The sequence below is a fragment of the Lissotriton helveticus genome, chromosome 1_1, assembly GCF_964261635.1.
Source record: "Lissotriton helveticus chromosome 1_1, aLisHel1.1, whole genome shotgun sequence".
In the NCBI taxonomy this organism is placed as follows: domain Eukaryota; kingdom Metazoa; phylum Chordata; class Amphibia; order Caudata; family Salamandridae; genus Lissotriton; species Lissotriton helveticus.
In genome coordinates this window covers 277,306,368-277,333,594 of record NC_136057.1, presented here as the reverse complement: position 1 = coordinate 277,333,594, position 27,227 = coordinate 277,306,368, and the positions used below count along the sequence as shown (strand labels likewise).

Below are 27,227 nucleotides of genomic sequence, written 5' to 3'. Positions count from 1 at the left end.
AGATTCATCATGCTCTCCAACTAAGAGAATCAATACCTTACCAGCAAACGACTCCATGCATTGTCAGGATGTGTGAGCATCCCCTGGCAGGACTCATGAAAGATGCAATATGTCAAATAGGTTAATAGGGTTAAATAGAACCTGCATTTGATCAAACAAACTCCAACTTACCATGGCCACAGCTTTTGATGCCAGCACCTCCTCGACTGTCAGGAATGTGTAATAGGAGACATTTGCAAGGACATAAGCAACAGTAACTATTGAGACGGACACTATCACTGCTATTGGGATGTTTCTGAAATAAAAGAGAGAATCTGATTGACACGTTGCCCTCCAGATACAGTAAATTTCAACTTCTGGAACACTGTAACATAAGAATGGCTGAGGATCAGTAAAACATTCAAGAAGTAAACTGGTAGATGTGTGAACATTAATTCTGTGATTTTATATTATCAGCAAATCAAAAATAATAAAAATGCAAAGCAATGTATAAATACTCTCACATGTATAGAGAGAGAACCTATATGTACAGAGAGTAATATACTATTTATTAACATTATTGTCGCCTTCCTTAACAGTGGTGATAAATAGCTTGTTTTATTATATTTATATATGGTTTATGCCATGACATTTTGCGGTACATTTGTTTTATGACAAGGCATTTAAGCAAATCAAAAGCAGTAAGGTGAATTTGCACTGAAGAGACCTTGACTATGGGAAGTGTTGTTTCCATGTGTAATGTAATCATTTTAAATGTTAATAAGCCACCCATATGTAGGCCTTATTGCCCATAAAGGCATGGTGTAGAAATTTAAAAAGTAGGGCATGTAGAAATGAATGTTAAACCTGTTATCTTACAGTGACATAGCCCCAAAGACAATGTTCAATGAAGCAAGGCTGGCTGCTGTCACTGGGAATCACTGGGAAACATTGTTAGATTTATTAAATGCTAATTTCGGATTGGTAGCAGCAAGAAAAATACTTCTTAAACTCATTTGAATTGTAATTTAAAGTCCTCTTAAATGGCTAGTTTGGATTTTAAATTATTATTTTTAAAATGAGTCATTTAGAAAGGTAATTACTCATGCATTGGGTAATGCGTATTGAAACCAGAGAGTGCATAAAAAGGGATGGGCATATAGGTGAGTGGGACCTTCTGACAAGGTGGCTGGGGACCAATTGGGCCCTGTCTGATTGCACATCAAATGGGTCTTATACCAGCACACACAAAGGGACCTAACATCAGTGTTTTGTTCCACCAGCCAAACTCCAGATAGGGGGACCACCATGGGCTCTCACCCCCTTCCGTCACCTACCAGCTCTCATCCTCACCCACACCCTCACCCCATCACCTACCGGCACAACACACGACATCCCCCTCACAAGCTCCATAGACAACAGTAACTGCCCCATAACTACAGGGGGACCTCACCCCCATCCATCACCTACTAGCCCACACCCTCACCCTCTCCCCCCCCTCAAGCCCAACACACTTACACAGGTCCAATCCCGCTACATCTATAAACTAGAGACTGAGCAACGCATTTCCTCACTTGAAACCCAGATAACTACAATAATCCGGGGCCTCAGGCAAATCCTAGCCAACCTCGTAGTGCCCCAACAACAACATCACACCCACTCCTCCAACAAATCCATCCACTACCCCTCCCAGTAGTTCAGTAGCTTACCCGCCCCCAATCTATCACAGATACCGAAAAGAACCAGAGACGCTATGTCTGTGAACGATGCGGCGGATCTCGCCTCCTCATACGACAATCATAGTGCCGCCGGCGGCCAATCCAAAATACAGGTGATCACCGGACTAGGTAGAGTCCAAGCCCCCGCCAACTCACAAGACCTCTGACAACCCGCACGCACATCCCCACGGCCCCCCTCATGAAGAAACCCAAAACAGAGATGACCCCCACAAACTGCATGCTCATAAATTATAGGTCAGCCACCAAACACGCCACTGAACTATCTGAATCCATCCTCACTTATGACATCGACATAGCATTCATCACCGAAACCTGGCTTAACGACTCCTCCCTTCCCCTCCTGGACACCCTCATCCCCTCTGGCTTTACAATCACTAACAAAAACAGAAAAGAGCACAGCGGTGGAGGCTTAGCAATTATCAACAGAGACAATATGTCTGTGACAGAATCAGAATCATTCAATTACAACACCTTTGAGTGCCTAACTGTCAACATCATCACCTGCAGCAAAAATCCACTAACCTGCCACCTCATCTACCACCCTCCAGGCAACTCCGCCACTTTCACTGAACACTTGTCTGACCTAATTGCCCACTGCTCCCTACGAGATGTGAACAACCTTATTTTGGGCGACCTCAACCTACACTGGAATGAAGATAATAATCCGCTAATCCATAGTCGGAGCGAGTTACTATGCAATAATAACCTCATGCAACACTGCTTAGAAACAACTCACAAGAAAGGATCCACCCTTGATGCCAAAATAGCCAATCAAAACACAGTGAGGATAAACCACACCCTGCCCGTGGATTGGTCCAACCTCCACCTTATCCTTTTCCAACTCACTCAGCCAGCTACTCTCCAACTCCCCACCCAGGAACAACCAAAATGGACCAGAAATCTCACTCGGATCAACATAACTGACCTGGAAGAAAAAGTCACTCTTCTACTCACTCCCTCATCGGCTGAGCTTTCCACTGCAGAACTCACTGCCCACTACAACACATCCATGTCAACTATTCTTGATCAGATAGCCCCTCTGAAACTAAAAAACCCCCAGGAATATCCCATCCAGATCCTGGTTCAATACGAACATCAATACCAAAAGGAGACAGCTTAGAGCCACAGAAAGTCTCTGGGGAAACAACCCCTCCACTAGCCTTCTCGAACAACTCAAAGCAGCCCGAAGAAATTACAAAAAACACATCCACAATGAAAAAGCCAACTTCTTCTGCTCCGCCCTAGAGAATGCAAAAAAACAGCCCAACAAACTATTTAAAATCATCAAGCTACAAACTACTAAGCCCACAACAACTTTCACCCAGGCCTCCACTGAAATCACCAAGATTGAACACTCTCTAGACACCAGCATCGATCCCGCCAACGAAAGCCTGCCCCTAGGCACTATTGAAAACACATGCCTTCTCAGCACAACTTCATGGAAGGCCTGTACTCCCATCACAGAAGCCGAGATTACCAAGCTAATCTCCACGTCCAAACCCGCTTCTCACCTTCTGGACCCTATACCTACTCAACTGACCAAAAATCTCAAACTCTCCATAGCTCCTTTTTGGTGCAGAATCATCAACAGTACCCTGTAATCTGGCATTATACCTGATTGCCTCAAAGTTGGTCAAGTCACGCCACTACTAAAAAAACGGGCCTTGACTGCACAGACCTGAACAACTTCAGACCTGTCTCCAATCTTCCCCTCCTCTCCAAAATCCTGGAGAAATGCTTACCCTCTCAGCTAACTCAACACATGATCAACATCAACCTTCTTGACCCACACCAATCGAGGTTCAGAAAAGGTTACAGCACTGAGACGGCGATCCTCAAGATCACAGACGACATCCACCAATCACTAGACTCTGGGCAATGCTGCCTTCTGATTCTCCTCGAGCTATCAGCAGCATTTGACACAGTAGATCACCAACTTCTCATCAAGGCCTTACAAGAAAGGGTTGGTGCTGATGAAATAGTCCTCCGATGGTTCACATCTTTCCTCCAGGACCGCTCGCAAAAGATAAACATCAAAAACTTTACCTCTGACCGCCACCCTGTCAGCAGAGGGGTTCCCCAAGGCTCAGTGCTCTCACCACAACTGTTCAACATATACATGGAACCTCTCACCACCATTCTTAAAAAAGGCAAAGATCCCCTACCACCTATATGCAGATGACACCCAAATCTATCTAGAAACCACCCCCCCAAATTACATCCTCAAATTTAACAACACTCTAAAAGAAATTCAACGCTGGCTATCCCAAAATCACCTTAAACTCAATTAAGACAAAACAGAGACCCTCCTCATCTCCAACAAAGACGAGAACCAACAAATTGCAGAGTGGCTTAAAGCTTTAGACACTCTAAACGGTAATCTCACCCCGGCCAAATCCATAAAATTCTTAGGAATCACCCTAGACCCCAAACTGGACATGAACAACCACATCAAAAACTCTGCAAAGACTGCCTTCCTCAATCTAAAGCTTCTATACAAAATCAAACCATTCATCCCTGCTACAGACCTCAAACAAGCCACTCAATCGCTGCCAGCTCTTAGAGAACTAAAATGCTATCCAGGCTCGATTATGGCAAAGCAACCCTAACCGGCAGCAAAAACTCCAACTTGGTTCGCCTCAAAACAACCCACAACGCTGCAGCCAGAATGGTCACTGGAATCAGGAAGTATGACCACATCTCACCAGCTCTTAGAGAACTAAAATGGCTCCAAGTTGAATAGAGAGACAATTTCAGAACGGCATGCCTCACGCACAAAGCCCTCCACACTGCAAAACCGGACTAGCTAGCCGCCAAACTTAAAAGGGCCGGGCAGACAAGAAACCTCAGGAGCTCAAACTTCCTCCTTCTCATCCCCTTGAGAACACACAAACATAAAACAGCTGCAAGATCATTTGCTGGAACAGCCCCCAAAATTTGGAACTCCATCCCAGCAGACATCAGGACTATCCCTTCCTTAACTAAATTAAAAAAACACCTTAAAACCCTCCTGCTGACCCACGCTCTCCTGAATGGATAGCAACGCTATCCCTCTTGCCGGTGCTCTCCGACTATACTCTGCTCACATCCCCCTCAACCCGTCTCAGGACTAATTGCGTACTTTATTAATGACACCTTTCGGTCTACCTCAAATTCAGCATTCAACTAGACTACCTCAGGACTCTATCACTACCTCTCGACGACTCAACACTCTTGAACTGCTGAACTTCTTTGGTCTACCGAATTTTAGCACTCCAGAAGACGACCACTGGACTCGACCCTACCTCTAGAAACCTCAGCACTCTTTGGACTACCTAATTTCTTTGCTGAGGACTGTTCTAATATGTTGGTTTATCCTGAAACTATGATACCCACGGGTCTGGTCAGCGCTATATAAAACTCCAAAAATAAAAAAAATAAACAATAAAGGAGGGATATCCTACCCACAAGCTAGACAGGACACAAAAGACACACCCCAGAACATGAAGGAGAAAAACATTACTGTGGACCTGGACTGTGACAGCAGTAGAACAAGCCCCCTGATAGATTAAAGACGCTGTCTGCAGCTGAAAGCAGGACTAGTGGGTATCTCCAGGGCAGGGATGCTGGCCTCCTTATATCCCATGAGGACCATTCAGGGGAAGTAATGGACTCCACTGCCACCCGTATGCCCTGCCAGACAGACAGGAGGCCAGGGGGCTGTGGAGATTGCAGCATAGGAGAAACCCAGTGTAGGGAGCCAGCAAAAACAGCTTCCTGCCAAATGTCACCATTGTTGGGCTAGCAACCTTCTGAAAATGCTCCAGAGTACAACTCACCACCAGGAGAAAAATGTAACTTGAGATGATCAAAATTGGTCCAATGGGGCTGGAGATATTCATCTTAAAAGGATTCCATGTATTAACCCCTTGCTAGAAATGGAGGGCGAGGGGATCTGCCCCAATTTCCAAACATTACTCCCGGGCTGGGCCAGTGCCCAGGGCTCATTTAAGCTTCATTAATAATTTACGATCCAGGGAGGTGGTGTGCATAGTATTTTCTCCCTAGAGTTCGGTGAGGCCAGGCAACCCCATCCCAGGGAATGGCATATGGAAAAATGGGGCCTGGGACACAATCCCCAGGCCCTGAAATCAAAGGTAGGTCTCAGTCCTCCAATGAGGAAAGAGAAAGGGAAGCAATGTTGCGCTCTCGCTCACAATGACAGTGCGCTGTCTTCTGCTCCTCGTACACGTTTCTGGGGGAAGTCTAGCAGGCACCGCAAGTAGAGCACCCAGCCCAGACCCAGATGAAGACAAGAGCCAGCTCCGCAAGACAACAGAACCAACTGAGCGGAGAGCCAGCGGGAAGTGGGGAGTGGGCTCTCTACGCTGCCCCTAAAAGAATATCAATGGCGTGTCCTAGTTGGAACTGGGCACTCACATGTAGTTCACTGAAAAAAAGAAAGAAAAGACATGTGGGGTGAAATCTCACTGAAAACGGAAGTGACAGGGGATACTAATTTATTATTCATCGCTCCTGTGAAGCTTGTTCTAAATGTGGAATTGTGCAATGTGGATCCCCAGGACCACCAAACAAGTCTTGAAAATAATGTGGGGCTGCAGGAGGTGCAGCATCCCCAACCTTTAACTTTTAGAAAATGTACCCTAGGTCTCTCAGGCCATAAGAAACATGACCTGGTGAGATGTTTCATTACTTTTCAAGTATTCCCAAGGCTTGAAAATGTGTTCTCCCGTCTGGGAGTGCAGCACTCTCGAATGGTTGGTTTTACAGCTGTTTTTTATCCGGCCTAAATATGCTAAAGACAGACACTTATGTTGATTTTCCGTGAAATTTTTTACAATATATTGCTAACAGTCATTTTGGATAAACAGTGTAAGGCTTTTTTGACAATTATGATTGCCTTTAAACATGGTTATTGATTTCAATGATTATAATAATGTTTCTTAACCTGTGAATTAATGACCTTTTTAATGTGCTGGCTTCTTAACAAAGTCAATAGGCTTGCCTCTTTTAAAGTGATACCCCTTTTATATTGTGACGTTCCAGCTGCCATTAGTGGGGGAGGGGGTACTGTGATTTTGGGGGGTCAAATGTGATTTTAGAATGTCACCAAAGTATTTCTATCTGGTGTGTATGTATATACATTACCTACTGCCGATAGCCAGTAGGTATATATAGTTAGGATTGTTTTCCATAGGGAAATCGCAACATTCTATTGGGAATAACTTTGGCGCCGGTTGAGGAATCTTCCTGAAATTTTCCTTAACTTTGCCTTGCGGCGCTCCGCTCCTTCTTTGAAAGTTTGGAGGGATTCGTCAAGCGGGGGCCAAGATAAAAGGGGGGTCCCAAAACATGTTTTCCCCATGTTAATTTCCATAGGGCGGTTGGACTCACTTTTAGCCCGAACGGCTGAATGGTTTTCCACCAAACTTGGCAAAATTGTAGGGACTGGTAGCCCGATGTGCCTTTGCTATGTCTCAAGATATGTGCTCCAGTGGTTTTTACGAAAATTAACTTTTAAAAAATATATATTGGGCTACATTGGGCTATATAAATGTTAGAGCCCAAATGTAGCCCAATGTAGCCCAATGTAGCCCAAAGATGGCCACCAAAGACCAAAAAAAACAAATGTAGCCCAAATATCATCCAGATGTAGCCCAACTATAGCCCAATGAGTCCCAGAGTGTTCTAAAGAACAACTAGAACGCTAACAGTCTTACTTATGACAAAAGTATGGCACACCTGAAGTCATCTTGATTGGAATAAAGTGGTAACACTTAATACATTTAATTTGAAAAGGAACAAAATGAGGGGTTTCATTTTGCCATAGAAATTTTATATTACCTACTGGCAATAGCCAGTAGGTATATATAGTTAGGATTGTTTTCCATAGGGAAATCGCAACATTCTATTGGGAATAACTTTGGCGCCGGTTGAGGAATCTTCCTGAAATTTTCCTTACCTTTGCCTCGCGGCGCTCCGCTCCTTCCCTGAAAGTTTGGGGGGGATTCGTCAAGCGGGGGCCGAGATAAAAGGGGGGTCCCAAAACGTGTTTTCCCCATGTTAATTTCCATAGGGCAGTTGGACTCACTTTTAGCCCGAACGGCTGAATGGTTTTCCACCAAACTTAGCAAAATTGTAGGGACTGGTAGCCCGATGTGCCTTTGCTATGTCTCAAGATATGTGCTCCAGTGGTTTTTACGAAAATTTACTTTGAAAAAATATACATTGGGCTACATTGGTCTATATATATGTTAGAGCCCAAATGTAGCCCAATGTAGCCCAAAGATGGCCACCAGAAACAAAAAAAACAAATGTAGCCCAAATATCAGCCAGATGTAGCCCAAATATAGCCCAATGACAGAATGTCCCAGAGTGTTCTAAAGAACAACTAGAGAGCTAACAGTCTTACTTATGACAAAAGTATGGCACACCTGAAGTCATCTTGATTGGAATAAAGTGTTAACACTTAAAACATTTAATTTGCAAAGGAACAAAATGAGGGGGTTCATTTTGCCATAGAAATTATGATTAGTGCTGAAGAAAGAAAAATTAGGGCACATTTTGAGTGACTTCTCAAATCCTCTTATATTTCATTAAAAAAATTCTGATATGCAGTCTCCCAAGATGACCGCCAGAGACAAAAGAGCCCAAATGTAGCTCAAATATCAGCCAGATGTAGCCCAACTATAGCCCAATGACAGAATGTCCCAGAGTGTTCTAAAGAACAACTAGAACGCTAACAGTCTTACTTATGACAAAAGTATGGCACACCTGAAGTCATCTTGAGTGGAATAAAGTGGAAACACTTAATACATTTAATTTGAAAAGGAACAAAATGAGGGGTTTCATTTTGCCATAGAAATTTTATATATATATATATTCACTGAAAAAACCATAGCTTACACACCAGTTATAGTTAGGAATTAGCATTTAAAAAACCTTTGGAATTCACTGAAAAAACCATAGGTTTCACACCAGTTATAGTTAGCTGGAAATTTTACTCGCATAAAACCATTGAAATTCCCACGTTATAGTTAGTTGGACTCACTATAACTTGCACGTCTGCAATGCACTGCTGATGACGTCACATATTACATCACTCATGCATATATTTAAACATTACTCGCTAATATATGTATTCACTAAGATACACTTAATAAGCCAGTTAACCAATCAATTTCTTTTTTTTTAAACTGAAAAAACCATAGGTTTCAGGCCTTATATAGTTAGGAATTACCATTTAAAAAACCTTTGAAATTCACTGAAAAAACCATAGGTTTCAGGCCTTATATAGTTAGGAATTAGCATTTAAAAAACCTTTGAAATTCCCTGAAAAAACCATAGGTTTCAGGCCTTATATATATATATTTTTTTTAAATCTCTTTATTAGCATCAGATTGGTCCGTGCAAGCATACAATCACATAGTAAACTGATTACAATGAAAACGTAAGTGATCATTATACAAGATAAGTAAGTGGAGGACGAGACCAACAATATTACAAGCATTGCAAAACATTCTAGAACTCCGATTTTCCTTTTTCTAGATCGTAATGAAAATCTCACGTGTGAAAAGTTGATGCAAAGAGATATAACCTTTTCCAAACATAACAAAAATGAATGAGCCTTCGCGACAGAGAGAGCGACAAGCAACACATCAATCATGAGCAAGGTGGCAGCAACATTGGCATAGGCAGACGAGGGTTGATGGAACGACAAATGAAAAGACTTGGGTAATGCAACGTGTCCAATCGGGGCAAAGCAGGCAATGAACGGAGGAGGAAAACAACCTGTACCCAACCAGCACACACCTCAGAATTAGCAGCTCACGTCTATCCCTTTCCAACAGTGTATACATGCTAAGCCCTTCAGAGCGCAATAGTCAGCGCTCGACTGTACCACTAGAACCATCTAGCCCACCCCTTCCGGGACAATAGAACTAGCAGCTTGGGAGTGTGTATCTCGCGTTATCTTGCTAACATACTGTCGATATGGGCCCCAGATGTCGACCGGGCGTGAAGCAGTTGGGACCTGCGTGGAGTATTCCACACTATTGGTATTGCATTGGGCAAGGCTACGCAACCATGTCTTGGAGTCGGGGATTCTTCTGGACCCCCAGAGTAAAGCAATTTCCCGTTTTGCCAGCAAGAGACCTATGGCAGCAAGTTTCCGCGCGGCACGGGGGAACTCAGCGACATACCCAAGCAGCGCAAACTCTGGCCTGGGCTGCAGCTCGCACTCTAAAATGTCGCCCAAGATGCAGTGTACCTGTAGCCAGTAGTTGTGTAGTTTTGGACAAGTCCATGTAAGATGTGCAAAATCGGCATGTGGGGCCTTGCATTTAGGGCAGTAATGAGGTCTGGCCGGGTCGATTTTGTGGGCCAGCGCCGGCGTGAAGTATAGGCGCCTCAAAAATTTAAAATGTATTAGCTTATGCCTACTGTTGACGGATACCTCCTTAGTGGCGCAGCAACAGGCAGTCCATTGGACGTCCGTGATAGTAACAACCAGATCGGTTTCCCATGCCGCACGGACCCTCGCGTCCGAAGCAGGAAAGGCCGTTATACAGAGTCCGTACAACCTGGAAACCATATGGGCTCCCGTTTGTGACTGGAGTAGGAAAGTTAGCGCAGCCATGTCATCTGGCGGTAGTGGGAACGAGGAAAACTGCGCTCTAAGCATGGATCGCACTCTGGTCAGGACAAATGAATCCATAAACGTCCGGTTCGTGAAACGCGGATCCTCGGACACCGAAAAAACATGTCCGTCCGGGAATAGGTCTCCTATTGTGGCGAGCTGGTATTTGGACAACGTTTTGCGGACCACTGTCTCCGCGGTGATGGGGAGCCAGTGTAGGTTCGGTAGTGGAAGAGCCGGAGAGTGCAACACGTCTAACTGGAGCAGTCTACGTAATTGCATCCAAGCCCACGATGTAGTGGACACCGTCTGTATGTCTAGCGGGTCTCGGGGTAAGCCTTTGGGCAATATTGAATTGAGGGCAAGCGGTAGTAACAAGTCTGCTTTAGGCCTCAGATATGGGATCCGAGTGTCTGGATGGAACCAAGGATGTGCATAGGCGCATTGCGCGACTAGGTAGTAAAGATAAAAGTCTGGCACTCCAAAGCCACCTCTTTCATAAGGCAGTGTCAGGATGCGCCACGAGACTCTCGGGTTCTTGTCCCCCCACACCAACCGCAGCAAAAGAGAGCGGAGTTGGGTGAAGAAGATTTGAGTGAGCGGGATCGGTATGTTGTTAAATAAATATAGAAACCGGGGAAGTATAATCATTTTGATTATGGCGATACGGCCAGCCGTCGAGAGAGGGAGGCGAATCCAACGCGTTATATTACCCTCCAGAAAGTCCAACGCCCGGCCGTAATTCAGACGAATCATGGATACCGTGTCCAGATGAATGTGGATACCCAGATATTTCACCGAATCAGCATTCCACTCAAGCGGGAACGGACACTCCCAGCGGGCAGTGGAGGGGGTGAGTGGAAAGATGTCGGATTTGTGCCAATTAATACGAAGGCCGGAGTACTCCCCAAAGCGTGTCACCTCTAGCAGCAAGGGCGTCAGATTGGTCTCCGGAGATCTGACATATAGAATGGTATCATCTGCATAGAGGGAGATGAGTACCGGACCCGTCCGAAACTGGAGCCCGCGGTGTAGGTGGCGCTCCTGAAAGTGTCGTACCAAAGGGTCCATGGCCAGAATATATAGTAGGGGGGACAGGGGGCATCCCTGTCTGGTTCCCCGGGAAAGAGGGAAGCTATCAGAGAGCGTGCCATTAAGGCGCAGCCGCGCTCTAGGTGTGGTATAAAGCAGCTCGACCGTGGAGACAAACAGTGACGGCATGCCCATCCGGTTCATGACTGACAGAAAAAACGACCACTCCAGGGAGTCAAACGCCTTCTCGGCATCCAAGAACACCGCAGCCGCCGGTGTACCTGGGTCTATTCTGTGGAGCACAGAAAACAGCGTCCGTAGATTAAAGGAGGTGGATCTATGGGGGACGAATCCGGACTGGGCCGGCGAAATGATAGATTCCATAAGTAAAGACAGTCGTGTTGCAAGGACTTTTGCCAAAATCTTGTAGTCAAGATTGAGTAAGGAAAGGGGCCTATACGAGCCAAACCTAGTGGGGTCCCGTCCCGGTTCAGGAAGTAAAATGATGACTGCTTCTCGTAGTGTGGGAGGCAGACTCCCCGTCTCGAGCGCCTCCGCATACACCTCAATCAGGCGCGGTACCAGTTCCTCTTTGTATTCTTTATAAAAGTCGGCCGAAAAGCCATCTAGACCCGGCGCCGAGGAGCCCTTCAATGCATCAATGGCTTCCACAACGCAGTCCGGATCGATAGGCATCGCCAGAAATTCTTGCATATGTTTTTCCAGGAATACCATAGAGATCTCATTGATATAGGGGCCTGGGTCGCGACAGTCAGCAGTCAGAGTGGAGGTGTACAATTCTTTGTAGTAGGATAGGAAGGCATCGCAAATGGCAGGGGTGGTCTGATGACGAACACCCAGTTCATCCACCATGTCAGAGATGTATGAAGCCTGGCGGGGAGGACGGAGCAATTGGGCCAAGAGCTTGCCAGGCCTATCTCCCTCTCCGTATTGTCTAGCTGAGTGTTGTGCGCAGAGATATGTCAGTTCCCTGTCTGCCGTGTCTCTGAACTCCTGCAGCAGCTCCAGCCTTTTCGCCTCTATCCTACCGCCTGTGTCTGTGAGCGCGTCCACGTCCAGCGTGGCAATTTCATTCTCGATACGTGTCAGGGAGGCACGGATCTCGCGCAAAGCCCCTACGTGTTTATTGATGCAAACCCCTCTAATAGTGGCCTTGAATCCCTCCCACAATGTAGCCCAAGTGTCCACTGTGCCCTCGTTGAGCTCAAAATACTCCTCAATTGCAGTACGAACGCCTTCTTTGAAGACCGGATCAGCTAACGCCTTGCCAGGGAAGCGCCATTGTTTCTCATATCCTCCCAGCCTGGGAACCAGTAGGGTTAGCACAATGGGAGAGTGATCAGACATCGTGCGTGGGAGTGTCGAATGATCTCCTACCCAGCCGGCCACCCCTGGGGAAAGAAGCCAATAGTCGATTCTGGTACTAGTGTTGTGATATCCAGAGTGATGGGTATAGGCAGGTGTGTTAGAGTGTAAACGGGCCTCGATGTCAATTAGTGGGTAGTAAGTGCACATATCTGTCAGCACAGCGCGTGAGCGGGGTTTACTATCAGGGGAAGAGGAAGTACTGTCTCTGGTAGGGTTCATCAACAGGTTAAAGTCGCCCCCTATCACTAACATATCAGTGTCCAATCGTAGCAGAGCATCCTGGAGACTCTGGAAGAAGGCAGGGGAATCTGAATTGGGACCGTATACCCCAACAAAAGTGATCTTGAAGCCAAGAAGTATCCCTGTAACTATAACATATCTGCCATCCTCATCAAATATACTGACTGAGTGCACAAATGGGACGCGCCTATGTATCAGTATCGCCACCCCCCTCGCGTATCTGCTATAGCTAGAGAAAAACCTGTGCATGCCCCAGCTTTTTGCAAAGGAGGAGGAGTCAGACCTCACCAGGTGTGTCTCCTGCAAAAACAATACATCCACCCCATGTCGCGCTGCGTAGTTTAAAACCTGCCGTCTCTTTCTCGTGTCATTTAAACCTCGGACATTCCAAGACATGAGGGTAAGTCTGGAAGGACCAGACCGCTGCCCTACCTTAGCCATTCAAACCCAAATGAATCATAGTAAAACATGTGTGTGCAGAACCGCCGCCTCCCTCCCGCAAAACAGGCATCATTCATAGAGAAAAACAGTGCATTTCCACAAACATTAGAACCAGAGCATAAAACAACCCTCCCCAACCTCCCCCCACCCAGCCACTCCTTAAGCCCTAGGAGGCTATTCCCACCCCGAAGAAGAAAACCAGTATCAATAGACAAAAACAGTTGTCCAGTAATGTACCTGAAAAATAAAGACAAAGTAAGAGAAAAGTACAGTACGGCTCGTGCCATGGGGGTTGGCAACGCTCCGCCATGCGAGAACCGCAATCGGGGAAACATTCAATTCTCAACAAGTATGTAAAACACTGCAAAAATTAGCAACATCATGAGATGCATAATACTGAAGTAAATGGCCTGTCATGGAAAAGATAGTGCGGAAACAAGTCAACCCTGTCCGCTCTCAGCAAAAAGGTCAGCACTAGCCTGCGAGTCCGTGTTTGGCGGAGATCTTTGGGCATCGCCTGAGTTTCGAGGCGACCCCCTGTTTTTGTAGGCTCGACAAAAGTCCTGTGCCTCCGCAGGGGAGTCAAAAATGCGAAACCTGCCATCCACGTCCACTCTGAGCCTGGCAGGGTACAGCATTCGGTAACGTAACCCCAGTTTGCGCAAAGCAGCCTTGACACCAGTGTACTTACGGCGCGCATCTTGGACCATGATTGTGAAGTCCGGGTAGAAAGAAAGCACATCACCCTGCCACCTAACCTCGCCCGCCTCTCTGGCAGCCTTCAGCGCCGCGTCCCTGTCTCTGAAGTTCATGATTCTGGCTATAATGGGTCGGGGCGGCAGACCTGGATTAGGCCGGGGCCCCAGCGATCTATGTGCGCGCTCCACTACGAAGCCAGCTGTGAACGTGTCTCGACCAAAAAGTTCGATTAGGAGATTCTCCACAAAAGTGTCAAAGCGTCCGGTAGCTGTCGTCTCCGCCACACCAATTATTCGAATATTATTGCGCCTACTGCGCGCTTCCAAATCTTCGTTCTTAATTGCGACGTCTTTAAGGATCTTTTCCACGCGCTCCAATCTTTTCAGCATCGACGCAGCTCCATCTTCGATGTCGGAGACTCTGGATTCAGCCAAATCCAGGCGCCTATCGTGCAATTGAATCGTCGCGCCCATGTCCGCCATTTTCTTTTCGAGGGTATCGAAGCGGGAGTCCAAGGCCTTGAATCCAGCACGCATCTCACCCATCATCTCAGCGACCAGACCAGCGGTGTCGTTCGCCGCCGCCTGGGCCCCGGTGTCCGCAGCAGATGTAGGCGAAACCGCAGCCGTACGGAGGGACGCCGTACCGAAGGTAAGCCTCTTCTGGGTGGCATCTTTCTTTACCATGTTGGAAATGGTGGCGGGCAGGTCACCAGCACCGCAGGACCCAGAGACAGCTGCGACCAGTCAGAGTGTCGAGCACAGTCCCAGGACACCCCGCCAACAAGGCGTTCAGGCCGGGACCAATGGATCAGGGGCCCCCGATACCTCCTCGCGGTAGGGCTGGGCCGCACCGCAGGGGCCTCAGAGACGCCAAGGCCGAGTCACGCAGTACCAGGGGGTCTCCGTGTCGGGGTGGCCACCCTGTCTGGAGCAAAGCGTTAGAGGCCCCTCGTAGTAAGTAGGGCCAGAAGATGGCCCCGTCGATCACTCAGCAGCAGCCGGTAGGACCAGGACTCCGCCAAGACCGGTAGCAAATGGCAGCGTAGTAGGGGGACCAGGCACTCAGGTCAACGAGACACCATCAGCAAAATTGGGCAAAGTCACACAGGTCATGGAGCCAGCGCCGGACTTGCAAGTGTTCATAGACGTGTGGCAATGGTGGCCGGTGGCAGCAGCATGTGAGCAGGAGAGCGTGTAGTTCCCGGGCCTGCTGGGGGACAGACGTGGGTCTGGGGTGCGCGTTAGTGGTGGGGGCAAAGGTGGCGAGCCCCCACCGAGTGCAGCGATGCGTGGCCTCCCAAAGAGCGCCTCAGAGCCCGCCAGTCGCACCCCCCGTCACCCACCACTCAACCCCGGAGCCCGCCGCCCGCTCCCCCCGCCCGCCGCCGCACGCCCCAGGCAGTCTCCAAAAATCGAGGCCCCGGCTCCCAAGGCCGGACCAGGCCGCGAGAGCCGGTCGCGTACCGAGGGACCGCCCCTCCACCAGCGGAGACCACCGGGGCAAAGCAGCGGGCCCGGGAGAGCCCAACAGCGACCCCAAGGCCGAGGGGGACAACGAAGAGGCAACCAAAAAGACTCACCAGGCGCTCCTGCGCTGCAGGGTAACGTCCCGCAAGGCACAGCAGGCCTCAGCACCCTTCCGCTGTTCCGCCCGTTCTCGCCATCCCCCGGCCTCCAAACTCGGTCAGCTGCATCAGGTGGTGTTAGGGGTCGGTGTCAGGCATTTCCCGACCCCAGCGCAGTGCCGGATCTCCTTTGAATGGCCCCGGTCCCCTCTCGCTCGGCGGAGCTCAGTTTTCAGGCCTTATATAGTTAGGAATTAGCATTTAAAAAAACCTTTGAAATTCACTGAAAAAAACATCGGTTTCAGGAGTTATAGAGTTAGGAATTCGTTTTTAAAAAACCTTTGAAATTCACTCAAAAAACTATAAGTTTTAGTGGTGTTATAGTTAGCTGGACATTTTACTCATACAAAACCAATGAAATTGTTCCTATATAGTTAGTTGTACTAACTATATTTCGCACACCCGCAATCCACTGCTGATGATGTCACATATTAGATCATTTATGACATGGCCAGTGACATCACTGATGACATCTCAAATGACATCACTGATGACATCATCCACCTGACAATCACATACACCTTTTCATACACTTTTACACGTTTTTCATCACTGTTTGTAAAATACAGAGTATCATATTTAAATCCATTGTCACAGCAATACAAGTATCTAAAAATCCACTCAGTGATTCATAGATGTATACACACATCTAATCACTTACCTATGGATTCACTCATACATGCTGTCACTGAACAATAGAACACTATCAAAAATACTTATACATTTATATCGACATTAAACAACAGCACGCATCCTATTCACATATGAAGTCATCCTACTCACTTATGCAAACAATGAATCATACTTACATATTTACTTAGCAAAACACTTATACAAACACCACTTCTTCTATTCATTTAGATAGTAAGTCATAGTTATCCATACAGTCACTCAGACAATCATTGTGTCTTATGTATACTTATTTATATACAACAACTGACACATACACTGCCTTTTATTTTTCTAGTTTGTTGGACCTGTACCGTTGAGAAATATATTTGCTCTTCACCACACCCATAAAGAGATTCCCTCACCCAAACTGTTAGAACATGTAGTGTTAACTTCATATATCTACTGAATCAACTATTCACACATCTTTGGACAGTCACACCCCCCCCCACCGAACCACACACACTTTCACACTCCCATACAAATACTCAGTTAACTAATCAATAACTAATATAGACTTTCACATAGCTAGTAACCAACTGTAGAATCAGTTTACACAACAACTGACAGAGTGATACAGATATTCACACAGTTTAGTCACTATCCACTATATTTAGTGAGACATTATAAATTGGTCAAGTAAACAGTCAATTACACTGCTACTAAATCCTCCATCCAAATATTTATTTATATATATCCACTCATTCTTCAATGTAAATTGCTATATATATATAATGCATATTTAAATAACGAAGCAAACCACATTCACTGGATGATGTCATCAGTGATGTCATTTGAGATGTCATCAGCGATGTCACTGACCATGTCATGAATGATCTAATATGTGACATCATCAGCAGTGGATTGCGGGTGCGCGAAATATAGTTAGTACAACTAACTATATAGGAACAATTTCTTTGGTTTTGTATGAGTAAAATGTCCGGCTAACTATAACACCACTAAAACTTATAGTTTTTTTTGTGAATTTCAAAGGTTTTTTAAAAACGAATTCCTAACTATATAACTCCTGAAACCGATGGTTTTTTCAGTGAATTTCAAATGTTTTTTTAAATGCTAATTCCTAACTATATAAGGCCTGAAACCTATGGTTTTTTTCAGTGAATATATATATAGATATATATATATACATACATATATATTTTCGTTTCAGAATCCTCCGCTTATTGGCAGAAAGTACTCAGACACTCCAGAATGCTGAATAAAGTAATTTAATGGCTAGAAAAACAACACGTTTCAGCTTACCCCTTGCTCATGCTGCTAGTTTAAAAATTCATCACTCGTGATTTTATCTACTTCCTTACAAAAAATAGAAAAAGGACTGCACTCACATAGAGTGTATATTACAATTTCAACTGTGGCGGTCATTTTGTAGCGATGTTATAAGGCATAATGCATCATGTAAATAACACATACTTCATAGGTGGAAAGCTGGAAGAGTCATTCTAAATCAATAATTCACAATCTGTGTTGGACAATTTGGAAGACCCAGATGTGATGCTCACCACCCTGGATAAATTGTCTAATACTGTCTCCGAAAGGGTGGCTGAGTGCCACTAGTGGTAAGCAGCTTGGAAGCTGATGCTGCAGAGGACTGCAGGTGCTCGACCTCCGCACCAGCAATTTCAAGACCAGCAGCAGTGGAGACATAACAGGTGCAGATCTTGGAACTGAAGTTAAAGTTGGCGCTGGAGCTAGTGCAGAACCCGAAACTGAATTGATGGGCTCAGATGGAGCCCAGGTAAAATTTGCCAGCAGTAACACGAGTGGAAGCCCCTGCTTCTCCTTGGAGATCAATGGCATAACAGAAGAAGTCAGAAAAGTGTTACAAATATGCGAAATAGCCTCCTTGAAGGCCTTGGTATTTGGTGTTGCTGATGGCCCAGAGTAGTGGGAGCATAATGGGACCTGTTGTGGAATTGGATCAGTGACCAGCTTTCCAGAGCAAGAACGGTTGGCACCTTGATGCGCTCCTTACTTCAATATGGACAGAATGGTCTGATGGGTTCAAGTTCTGATTTGACTTTTTGGGTTTATTCTTTGAACTGTAAAGAATATATGTGAGAGAAGTCTCAAAAGTGGGAAAGAGTCAGCACCCTCAACTTGGAGCAGAACGTCAGTGATGTACAGCTTCACTTCACACTCATCACATGTACTAGAGTCATGCCACAAGTCCAAACACTAGAAACAGACCATCTGAAGGTCCATCACTGACATCTGTTTTCAACAGTCGCAACATGGTTTGAACCCTGTAGTCATTGATGTGATTGTCATTCCCATGCATACTGGAATGAATTAGGAAAGAACTATCAAACAACGAAGATGAATGGAGCTCCGGATCTGTGTATGAAGGTGCGGAAAGAAAACAGCTGACATCATCGCATAGGGGTGGCACACCTATGAAGCTCAGCTCTGTCACTTCCAGGATGGAACAAAGTCATCCTAGGCCCTAGTGGTCTTCAAACATTTTGATGTTGAGACCCCCTTGTCAAACCTTTTTAGGCGTAAGGACCCCTTCTTACAAAATCTTCTAGAAACTGGTTCTCCTCATCATCTACATCTATCGACAACCATAAATGCCCCTGTTAGATCTGGCATCTTTTGGCATGTTTACCCTGTTTTGTTCCTTTCTGACATCCTAGTATTGTTTTTGCTGGCTCAGTGTCTCTGCGCATCTTCTCACTGCTGTTCAGTGTTAAAGTGCAAGTGCTCCTATCGTAAATTGTATTATAGATTGGTGTTTCCATTATTGGCATGTTTGCTTACTAGTAATTTCCTAGTAAAGTGCACTGAGGGTGCCAGCGACTGTGAATCAAATGCTGCTGGTGGGCCGGAGGTACTGATTGTGCACTTATCCATGCAGCCCTGAAAAGGGTTATCAGACCTGCCACTGCAGTGTCTGCGCAGTTTGTAACTGCCATGTCAACTTAGCAAGTGAACCCATTTGCCAGGCCCTAATCTTCACTTTTCTTACATGTAAGTCACCCCTAAGGTACCCCTGTGGGCAGGGTGCTGTGTATATTAAAGGTAGGACATGTACTGGTGTGTGTGACATGTCCTGGTAGTTAATTACAGTGTGCTTCATATTTTTACTATGGAAAGGCTATGGGCGTTCACTTATTAGCTGCTCAAGGGTGGTAGTGTGTGCTTTGCAGGGACCTGCCAGCACAGTCAGGCATCCTGCTCATTGCGGTCCGTTTTTAAAAAACGGCTTGAATTTGTTTTTAAAACTGTTACTTCACTGACTGGTTTTAAGATCGATTACTTTCACTTACTGGGGACTGGAGCGGTGATTCAGCTCCTCTTTGCGACCCTTTCCCAACCGGCGGGGTCCGTCCGTGCCAGGGGACCTGCCATTTTGGAGGTAGTGTTTGGTAGACGCTCTAGTTGTTGCAGACACTCGCTCAGGGCTAGATAATCCCCGCCGGCGCGCCCGCCTGCGCCCGTCCGCTCCAAGGAAGCGCTCAGCGCCAGCCATGCTGCCCGTTCGGGCTTTGGTGGGGATTCTACTGGGGAAATTGGACTCACAAGATACTCCAGAGAGTTACTCCTTCAAATTGGTGAGTCTCACGCTGATAAGGGGACACTTGCGTTCTCCGAATCGGCGCCCCCCTTGGGAGATTTTCTTAACAAGGTCTGCTAGCGTGTGGGCTCCTCAGTGTGAGGTCGTTGCCAAAGCATAGTGCAGAAATCCAGTTGCTGTTGCAATTACACAAGCTCGATGTTCTGTTTATGACAGAAACTTGGACCAGTCCTGACTGCGAGGTTGACCTTGGTTGGGCTTGTCCCCCAGGTTATAAAATCCATCACCAACCCAGGTCAAATGGGAGGGGGGCGGGGTCCGAGTAATTTATAGAGACACCTGGAAGATTGGGACCATTGACATTGATGTGGTTACTGGTCTGGAATTATTCGGCATGACCATAAAAAAATGGCCTCATTTGTACAGGGATTATCTGCTATAGACCTCCTGGGGATTTTAGCACTCAGCTGCAACAATCACTGTTGGATACCCTCACTAATATGGCAGCCTCTCACCATAAATTGGTAATCTTGGGGGACTTTAATTTGTGGTTAAACGGTTCTCTCGACTCGGGCTTCCACAACCTACTCCACTCTTGTGAAGGTCTTGGCCTCTTTCAGCAGGTCTCTAATGCCACTCACAAGGCTGGCCATCTCCTTGACCTAATTTTCTCCGAATTCCATCTTCTGCATATTGGTGAGATTTTACCTATGGAATGGACGGATCACTTTTTGATAACATTTTTTGTTAAACTTAAGACCCCTCAGACCCAGGTCCCGTGTCCTACGATCGAATACACTAGCAGAAATTGGAAGGCTCTTATACTCTCAAGGAGCTACAGCTCTGTGTTTAAAGTTGGGGACCGCTTCTCCTCAGACAAGCAAGTTGAGGAGAACTATGCCTTACTGTGTCTAAAGATCACCTAGTTCTTGCACTCCTGTGCCCTTTTGAAAAAACACAGATGCAAGGGCAGAATTTCTGCCCCTTGGTTTAATGCCACACTAAAAGACCTGAAACTTGCGTGTAAACAGTCTGAGAGGAGATGGAGGCGTGGCTACAAGGAGACAGACAGGTTGCTGTGGAAACTAAAAATTGCAGAGTATAAGAATGAGATTAGAAGATCTAAAGCCGACTATTTCTCCTCCGTAATCTGTAATGCCTCCAATAGTTCTAGAAGCATTTTTAATATTCTGAATAGTCTCACCAGCCCTGACTGCTCCAGGAATGTAATAGCTCCCTCTCAAGAACTCTGTGAGAACACGGCTAGGTTCTTCCAGGAAAAGATCCAGATGATTATTGATGATCTCGAGTGTGGCCAGCTAGCAGCTGGGAACATAGTCTCTGAGGCTAGGAGCAATGGTGCTCCTGCGGTAGATGATGCAGAGGGTGTGGATAATGGCCTGGTTTGTCAGGTTCCTGAACATCTATCTGAGTTTATGCCTTTAACGGCGGAGGACTTCAGCAGATTGGCACAGGGTATCTCCTCCGGCTCACCCTTGGACCCAGTACCACATAAGATCTGGAAGGAGTCTGAAGTTGAATTGCTCCCTACTCTTCGCCTGATCTGTAATCAGTCACTAGTAAGTGGTGTAGTTCCCCCACAGTGGAAACACGCCTTAGTGTCCCCTCTATTGAAGAAACCATCTCTTGATCCTGAATGTTCAAAAAATTACAGGCCCATTTCTTTGCTGCCGTTCCCAGCTGAAATTGCGGAACGTGCTGTTAGTATCACACTTTCTACGCACCTGGAACAACACAATCTGTTAGATGAGGCTCAGTTTGGATTTCGGCTGACTCATGGGACTGAGAGGACCCTGGTGACCGTTATGGATGAGCTTCAGAGGCGGGCAGACATGGGTCAGGCAGCAGCACTGATCCTGCTCAACCTGTCTGCCGCCTTTGATATGGTCAACCATGAAATCCTACTGAGAAGATTGAGTGAGGTTGGGGTGAAAGGCTGTGCCTTACGATGGTTTCGCTCTTTTTTACAGGATAGACAGCAGGCGGTGTCCCTCCCCCCCTTCCAATCTGCTTTCTCTGACGTGCTGCATGGTGTACCCCAGGGATCGGCAATTAGCCCTATTTTATTTAACATTTATTTAAAATATTTGATTGCGGTCATCAAGACTCATAACATCGATATTATAAATTATGCAGATGACTCAACATCTGTGGAGGTGTTTCACAATTGTCTGCAGGATACGGCCCACTAGCTCCAGGATAATTCTCTACAATTTAATGCAGGTAAGACAGAGGTGATCTTTTGTGCTGTGAATAGGATCCCTCATCTCCTTCCTGGCAATTTCTGGCCCCTGGTACTTCGACCACAGTTCGGCCGGTAAAAACAGTCCGTAACCTGGGCATTATGTATGACAACAAGCTTATCTTGGAAGGCTCAGGTTACAAAAACCACAGTCTTTTGCTTTGCGATCATTAGGTCCCTTCGCAAAATCTTCCCGCTATTACCTTCTCAGGCGCGTGCCCAAGTGGCAAGGTGTACGATTCTCAGTAGGCTTGACTATTGTAATGCCCTTTTGCTTGATTCCCCAAACTTCCTGATGGACAGACTACAAAGGATCCAGTCAGCAGCTGCCAGGTTAGTCTTAGGGCTGCCTAGATCTTCCGCATCTGCAGCTTTGGCGTGGAGAAGTGTGGCTCACTGGTTAGAGGAGGCAGACCTGGAAGCAGAGGTCAGCCCGGGACCAGGGTTCAATTCCCGGCTCGGCGGGGTCTTGAGTCCTAAAATGTCCATGGACTCGACAATTCTCGCTCCGGTGCCTACTCGATTCACGGGTTCACACTCTGCGACTCTGGGCAATAGCTTGCTTAATCTCCACAACGGCCCCTCGCGGCGGGATGCCTGGCTTTCACCTTGCGGATACCCTGCCGGGGTTATCTCACAGGGGAATACCAGGACGGGTTCCCTAAGCAAGCGCTTAGAAACCGCTTGGTGATTTGCGCTATATAAATTCCTGTACATTTACATTTTACATTTGGCAAAACTTCACTGGCTCCCTTTGAGACAGAGAGTGCAATTTAAATCTCTCTGCCTGGTCTTTAAAGCCCTTCATGGGCTAGGGCCTGTGCTTATGCGTAAGAAATTTGACTGGTACACCCCTACAAGACTGCTCTGCTCTTCATCGGCAGGACTGGTGAAGGTACCAAGATTTAGGAAAGTCAAGTCAGGGGTAGATCTTTTGGGGTGGCAGCGGCGAAAATATGGAACAGAGGGGCATATTACCAACAAGTAGCGATAATTATCGCTAAATAGGCTTAGCCACGATTTTTTTATCGCTGCCTATCGCTGGATATGTTAACGGAGAAAACATGCTATTAGCAACGTTTTTCTCGATTGTGCTAAAATATCCAGCGATAGCGGCAAAATGCGTGAGTATCGCTGAGAATACAGCGATATTCACGCATTAGCGATGAAATGCTCTTAGCCATGTTATCCTCCCCCCATTGGATAACATGGCTAAGAACTGGTCTGAGCAGGCGTTAGTTTTTGGCGATAGCGGGAATATTTCCATCGCTACGCCGGCCTTGCTAATAGGCGATAGCGACGTTAGTGACTGCGTTCAGTCGCTAACAGGTTGGGTACGCCCACTTTGTATGTCATTAGCGATAAATATCGCTGACATGCAAAGCGGGCCCCAAACCGCTCGCTATCGCCTAAAAGCTGTCGCTAACATCAGTTAGCGACAGCTTGCTAATAGAGCGATAGAATTATCGCCGGAAACCGGCGATAGTTGCCTATCGCCACCCTTGGTCATATGCCCCAGACTCTCCTGGGAGATCAGGCAAATTAGGGAGCTTCTTCCCTTCAGGAAAAGTGTAAAAACCTGGCTATTCCCTAAGAATTAGTTGGCCGGACCATGTCTCTGAGCCACCTCTGCCTTTGAGTCGCTTAGTGCCAGGATGCCTGCAAGGTGATAGTGCACTCTATAAATTGAATAAATAAATAAATACTTATAACTTCTTAGAAGCATACCTTCCCATTGAGACAATATAGATAAATGGGGCTTAGTATGCCTGAACTCAGAATATAAAAATGCATCTTTTAGTAAAGATGACTTATATGTTCTGTGTTTGAAAATACCACTTTTAGAAAGTAGGTCTTTTCTTGCTTAGCCATCCTGTGTGGGTTTGTGGATTGACTGTCTTGCTTTGGAGTGACAGAGACTGGGGATGTGCATTCTCATCAGACAGCCACTGGGGGGGTCAAGGTCTGCTCTGCCTCTTTCCTGGATGAGTCAGGACTGGGCTGAATAGACCTGAGCTGTATTTATAGTAGTAGGAGGAGATTTCCTTACACCTGAATGGGCCTGGTCTGCCTTGGACAATGCTGTCTCCACCTCCTGCCAAGAAGCTGGGCCATAGAGGATGGAACTGGTTTGGACTGGGCACAGGCACGCTCTGCCCAAAAGCACAAAGAGAAACTGAGAATAAATATTGGGGTCCAGACCCCAGAACTTTAGGACTCGCTGGAATCAAGGAACCTGTCTTTTTTTTATTTTTTTTATTTATTGGCAAATTCAAATTTAATACAGAAATTCAAGAAGAACAGGATATGAGTATGGCAGATGATTGCATAACTTAATTAACAAAACAACTTATACAGTGTCAGGTGGCATAATTACAACATACTGAAGAAAGAATATAGCCGACTAAGAAGATCCAGAATCTGAAAAAAATATATACATTAATCATTGGCGGAATCTAATTGGCGCACCTCATTTGTATACCATCTAGAATTGGGGTCCCAAATCTGTGCTCCTACTGCTCTAATTTTTCTACCCCTAGTAGCATATATTGCAATTTCTTGCTTATAGATTGAAAGAAATCGGCTTAGCCACATACGAAAAGTAGGGGGTTCCGGGTCTTTCCAGCGAGCTGCCAAAATGATACGAAGTACGGCATACCCCAGGAAGACTACCGCTTGTTCCTCTTTATTATGACCCAGTGAGTCATCATGGCCTAGTATATACAGAGTTAGTGAATCTCTTATCTGATGTCCAAAGACCTGGGTCCAAAACTCCAGTATCATGGTCTTCAACCTTATCAGTTCAGAGCATTCTGAGAACATATGTAGCAGATTGGCAAGTGGTTGTTTGCATCTTGGGCAGTTATCGTCGGCCCGAAGACCCCATGCGAATAATTTTGCAGGTGTATAGTATAGATTGTATATTATTCTATAATATTGTGCTTTTAGATTGGAGGCTATAAAGTATTTTGCCGACAGAGCAAGTGAGAGATCAATGTCGACATTAGGATTTGCCAATTTTACCGCCCAAGATTGTTCTGTTCGTTCGATATCGTCAGGGGATTTATCCATTAAAATCTGATACAGAGCCCCTATTCTTGTAGTTTTCTTACCTATAGCTTCCAGGAGTGGGAATTTATCTCGTACTATTATTGGTATAACATTGCGGATACTCGACAGTATTTGAAAGTATTTAAGAAAATCTTGCGTAGGAACACAGTATTTTTCTTGAAAAGATTCAAAAGATATAGGGATATTGTTTCCTAGTATGTCACCAACTGTGTTGATACCTAGATGTTCCCACCTCTGCGAGGTAGTATCATTAAAAGATGAGGGGATGATCTTACTATGCCACAAAGGGGTATATCTTGTAAAAGTGGGAATAGATAGGTACTTAGAGATTGCTTTCCACCCAACCCATGCATCTAAGACTGTCTTCAATTAAATTTTTTATAGTACGAAGGCTCTACCTGCCTTAAGAAAAGCCCTTTCCACTTATCACCAAGGCTAAGTTCGTAAATCGAAGGAATATATAGATCTGGGAGCGTAGGGGTATTAATTTTTTTATCAGTAAGCAGGGGATCCATAGATTGTATTAGTGTTGCCCATAAATATAATTTTAGATTAGGGATAGCTAATCCTCCTCTATCCTGTGGAAGCGACATTAAGCGGAGGGATCTTCTTATCTTTCCGTAGCTCCATATACATTTAGATATAGCAGACTCAATGCTCTTGATGAAGTTATCTCCCGGTAACAACGGGATCGCTCTAAAAAGGTAGAGAACCCTTGGAAAAATATTCATTTTAATATAGTTTGCCCTTCCAATTATAGATAAATGTAGGTTGTCTATTCTTTTAAGGTCATTTTTAATTTTGTCAATGAGAGGAGTATAGTTCAGATGGGTAATTCTCTCCACTTTAGTAGTGAGGCATATTCCTAAGTATGTAGCCTCTTTAACTTTAAGAGCGCTTTCATATTGAATATTATCAGTAGCTAACACCATGGTTTTCTCCCTATTTAAAGAATATCCTGAGTATGTACCAAAGGCCTGAGTAATTGATTCAATTTCCTGGATTGCATCCGTAGGATTGATAGTTATAACGGCAACGTCATCCGCATATGCCATGACTTTAGTGAAATATGGCCCTACTTTGATTGGTTGAATTAAGGGAGTTGAAAGGAGTTTCTGAATAAGGGGATCTATGTATAGTGCAAATAAAATCGGGGAGCATGGGCATCCCTGTCTTGTACCTCTGTGCACCTCAATAAGCTCTGACTCATTGCCACATATAGAGATTTTTGCGCTAGGATTGATATATAAGGCTTTAATGGCTTTAATGAAGTTGTTTCCAAAGTTCTTTCGTTCCAAAATGTTCCATAAAAACTGCCATGATACTCGATCAAAAGCCTTTTCGGCATCGAGGAGAATCATCGCCATCTCGCCCCCCGTGGTGCCCATGATATCAAAGAGGGTAATGGCTCTCCGGGTATGATCAGTAGTGCCCTTTCCGGGAATAAAGCCATGTTGCCAGGGGGATACGAGATGTTTGATAACCCCACTCAACCGGTTGGCTAGTATTTTGGAATAGAGCTTTGAGTCAGAGTTTATCAGGGATATCGGTCTGTATGATGAGGGAAGATGAGATGGTTTCCCTTTTTTGTGGAAAATTATTACATTCGTTTGTTTCCAGGAGTCCGGTGGAACTGAATGGTACTGCACTCCGAGAAACAGATCTAACAATAGTGGAATTATTTGATTACCTAGGATTTTATATAGATCTAGGGGGATTTTGTCGGGGCCTGCCGCTTTGCCGTTGGAGAGTTCAGATAAGGCAATCTCTACCTCAGTATGCGTGATTTCTCTATCTAGAATTATTTTGATCCTATCATCAATCCTAGTATTTACGTCTTGATCTGGGAGCCAGTTATTCAGAAATGTTGTGATATCCACATCAGAATTTGTCAGATC

The 27,227-nt window shown here is 45.7% G+C and overlaps 1 protein-coding gene across 1 annotated transcript in view; it reads right to left on the bottom strand.

Moving 5' to 3' along the window:
• The window catches only part of LOC144769361 (cystine/glutamate transporter-like), a 368,176-nt gene that overhangs the window by 158,436 nt on the left and 182,513 nt on the right, over nucleotides 1-27,227 (bottom strand). Inside the window, exon 7 of the mRNA XM_078653416.1 lies at nucleotides 172-295. Within this exon, the coding sequence (XP_078509542.1) occupies nucleotides 172-295 (124 nt within the window). The remainder of the gene's footprint in view (nucleotides 1-171; nucleotides 296-27,227) is intronic.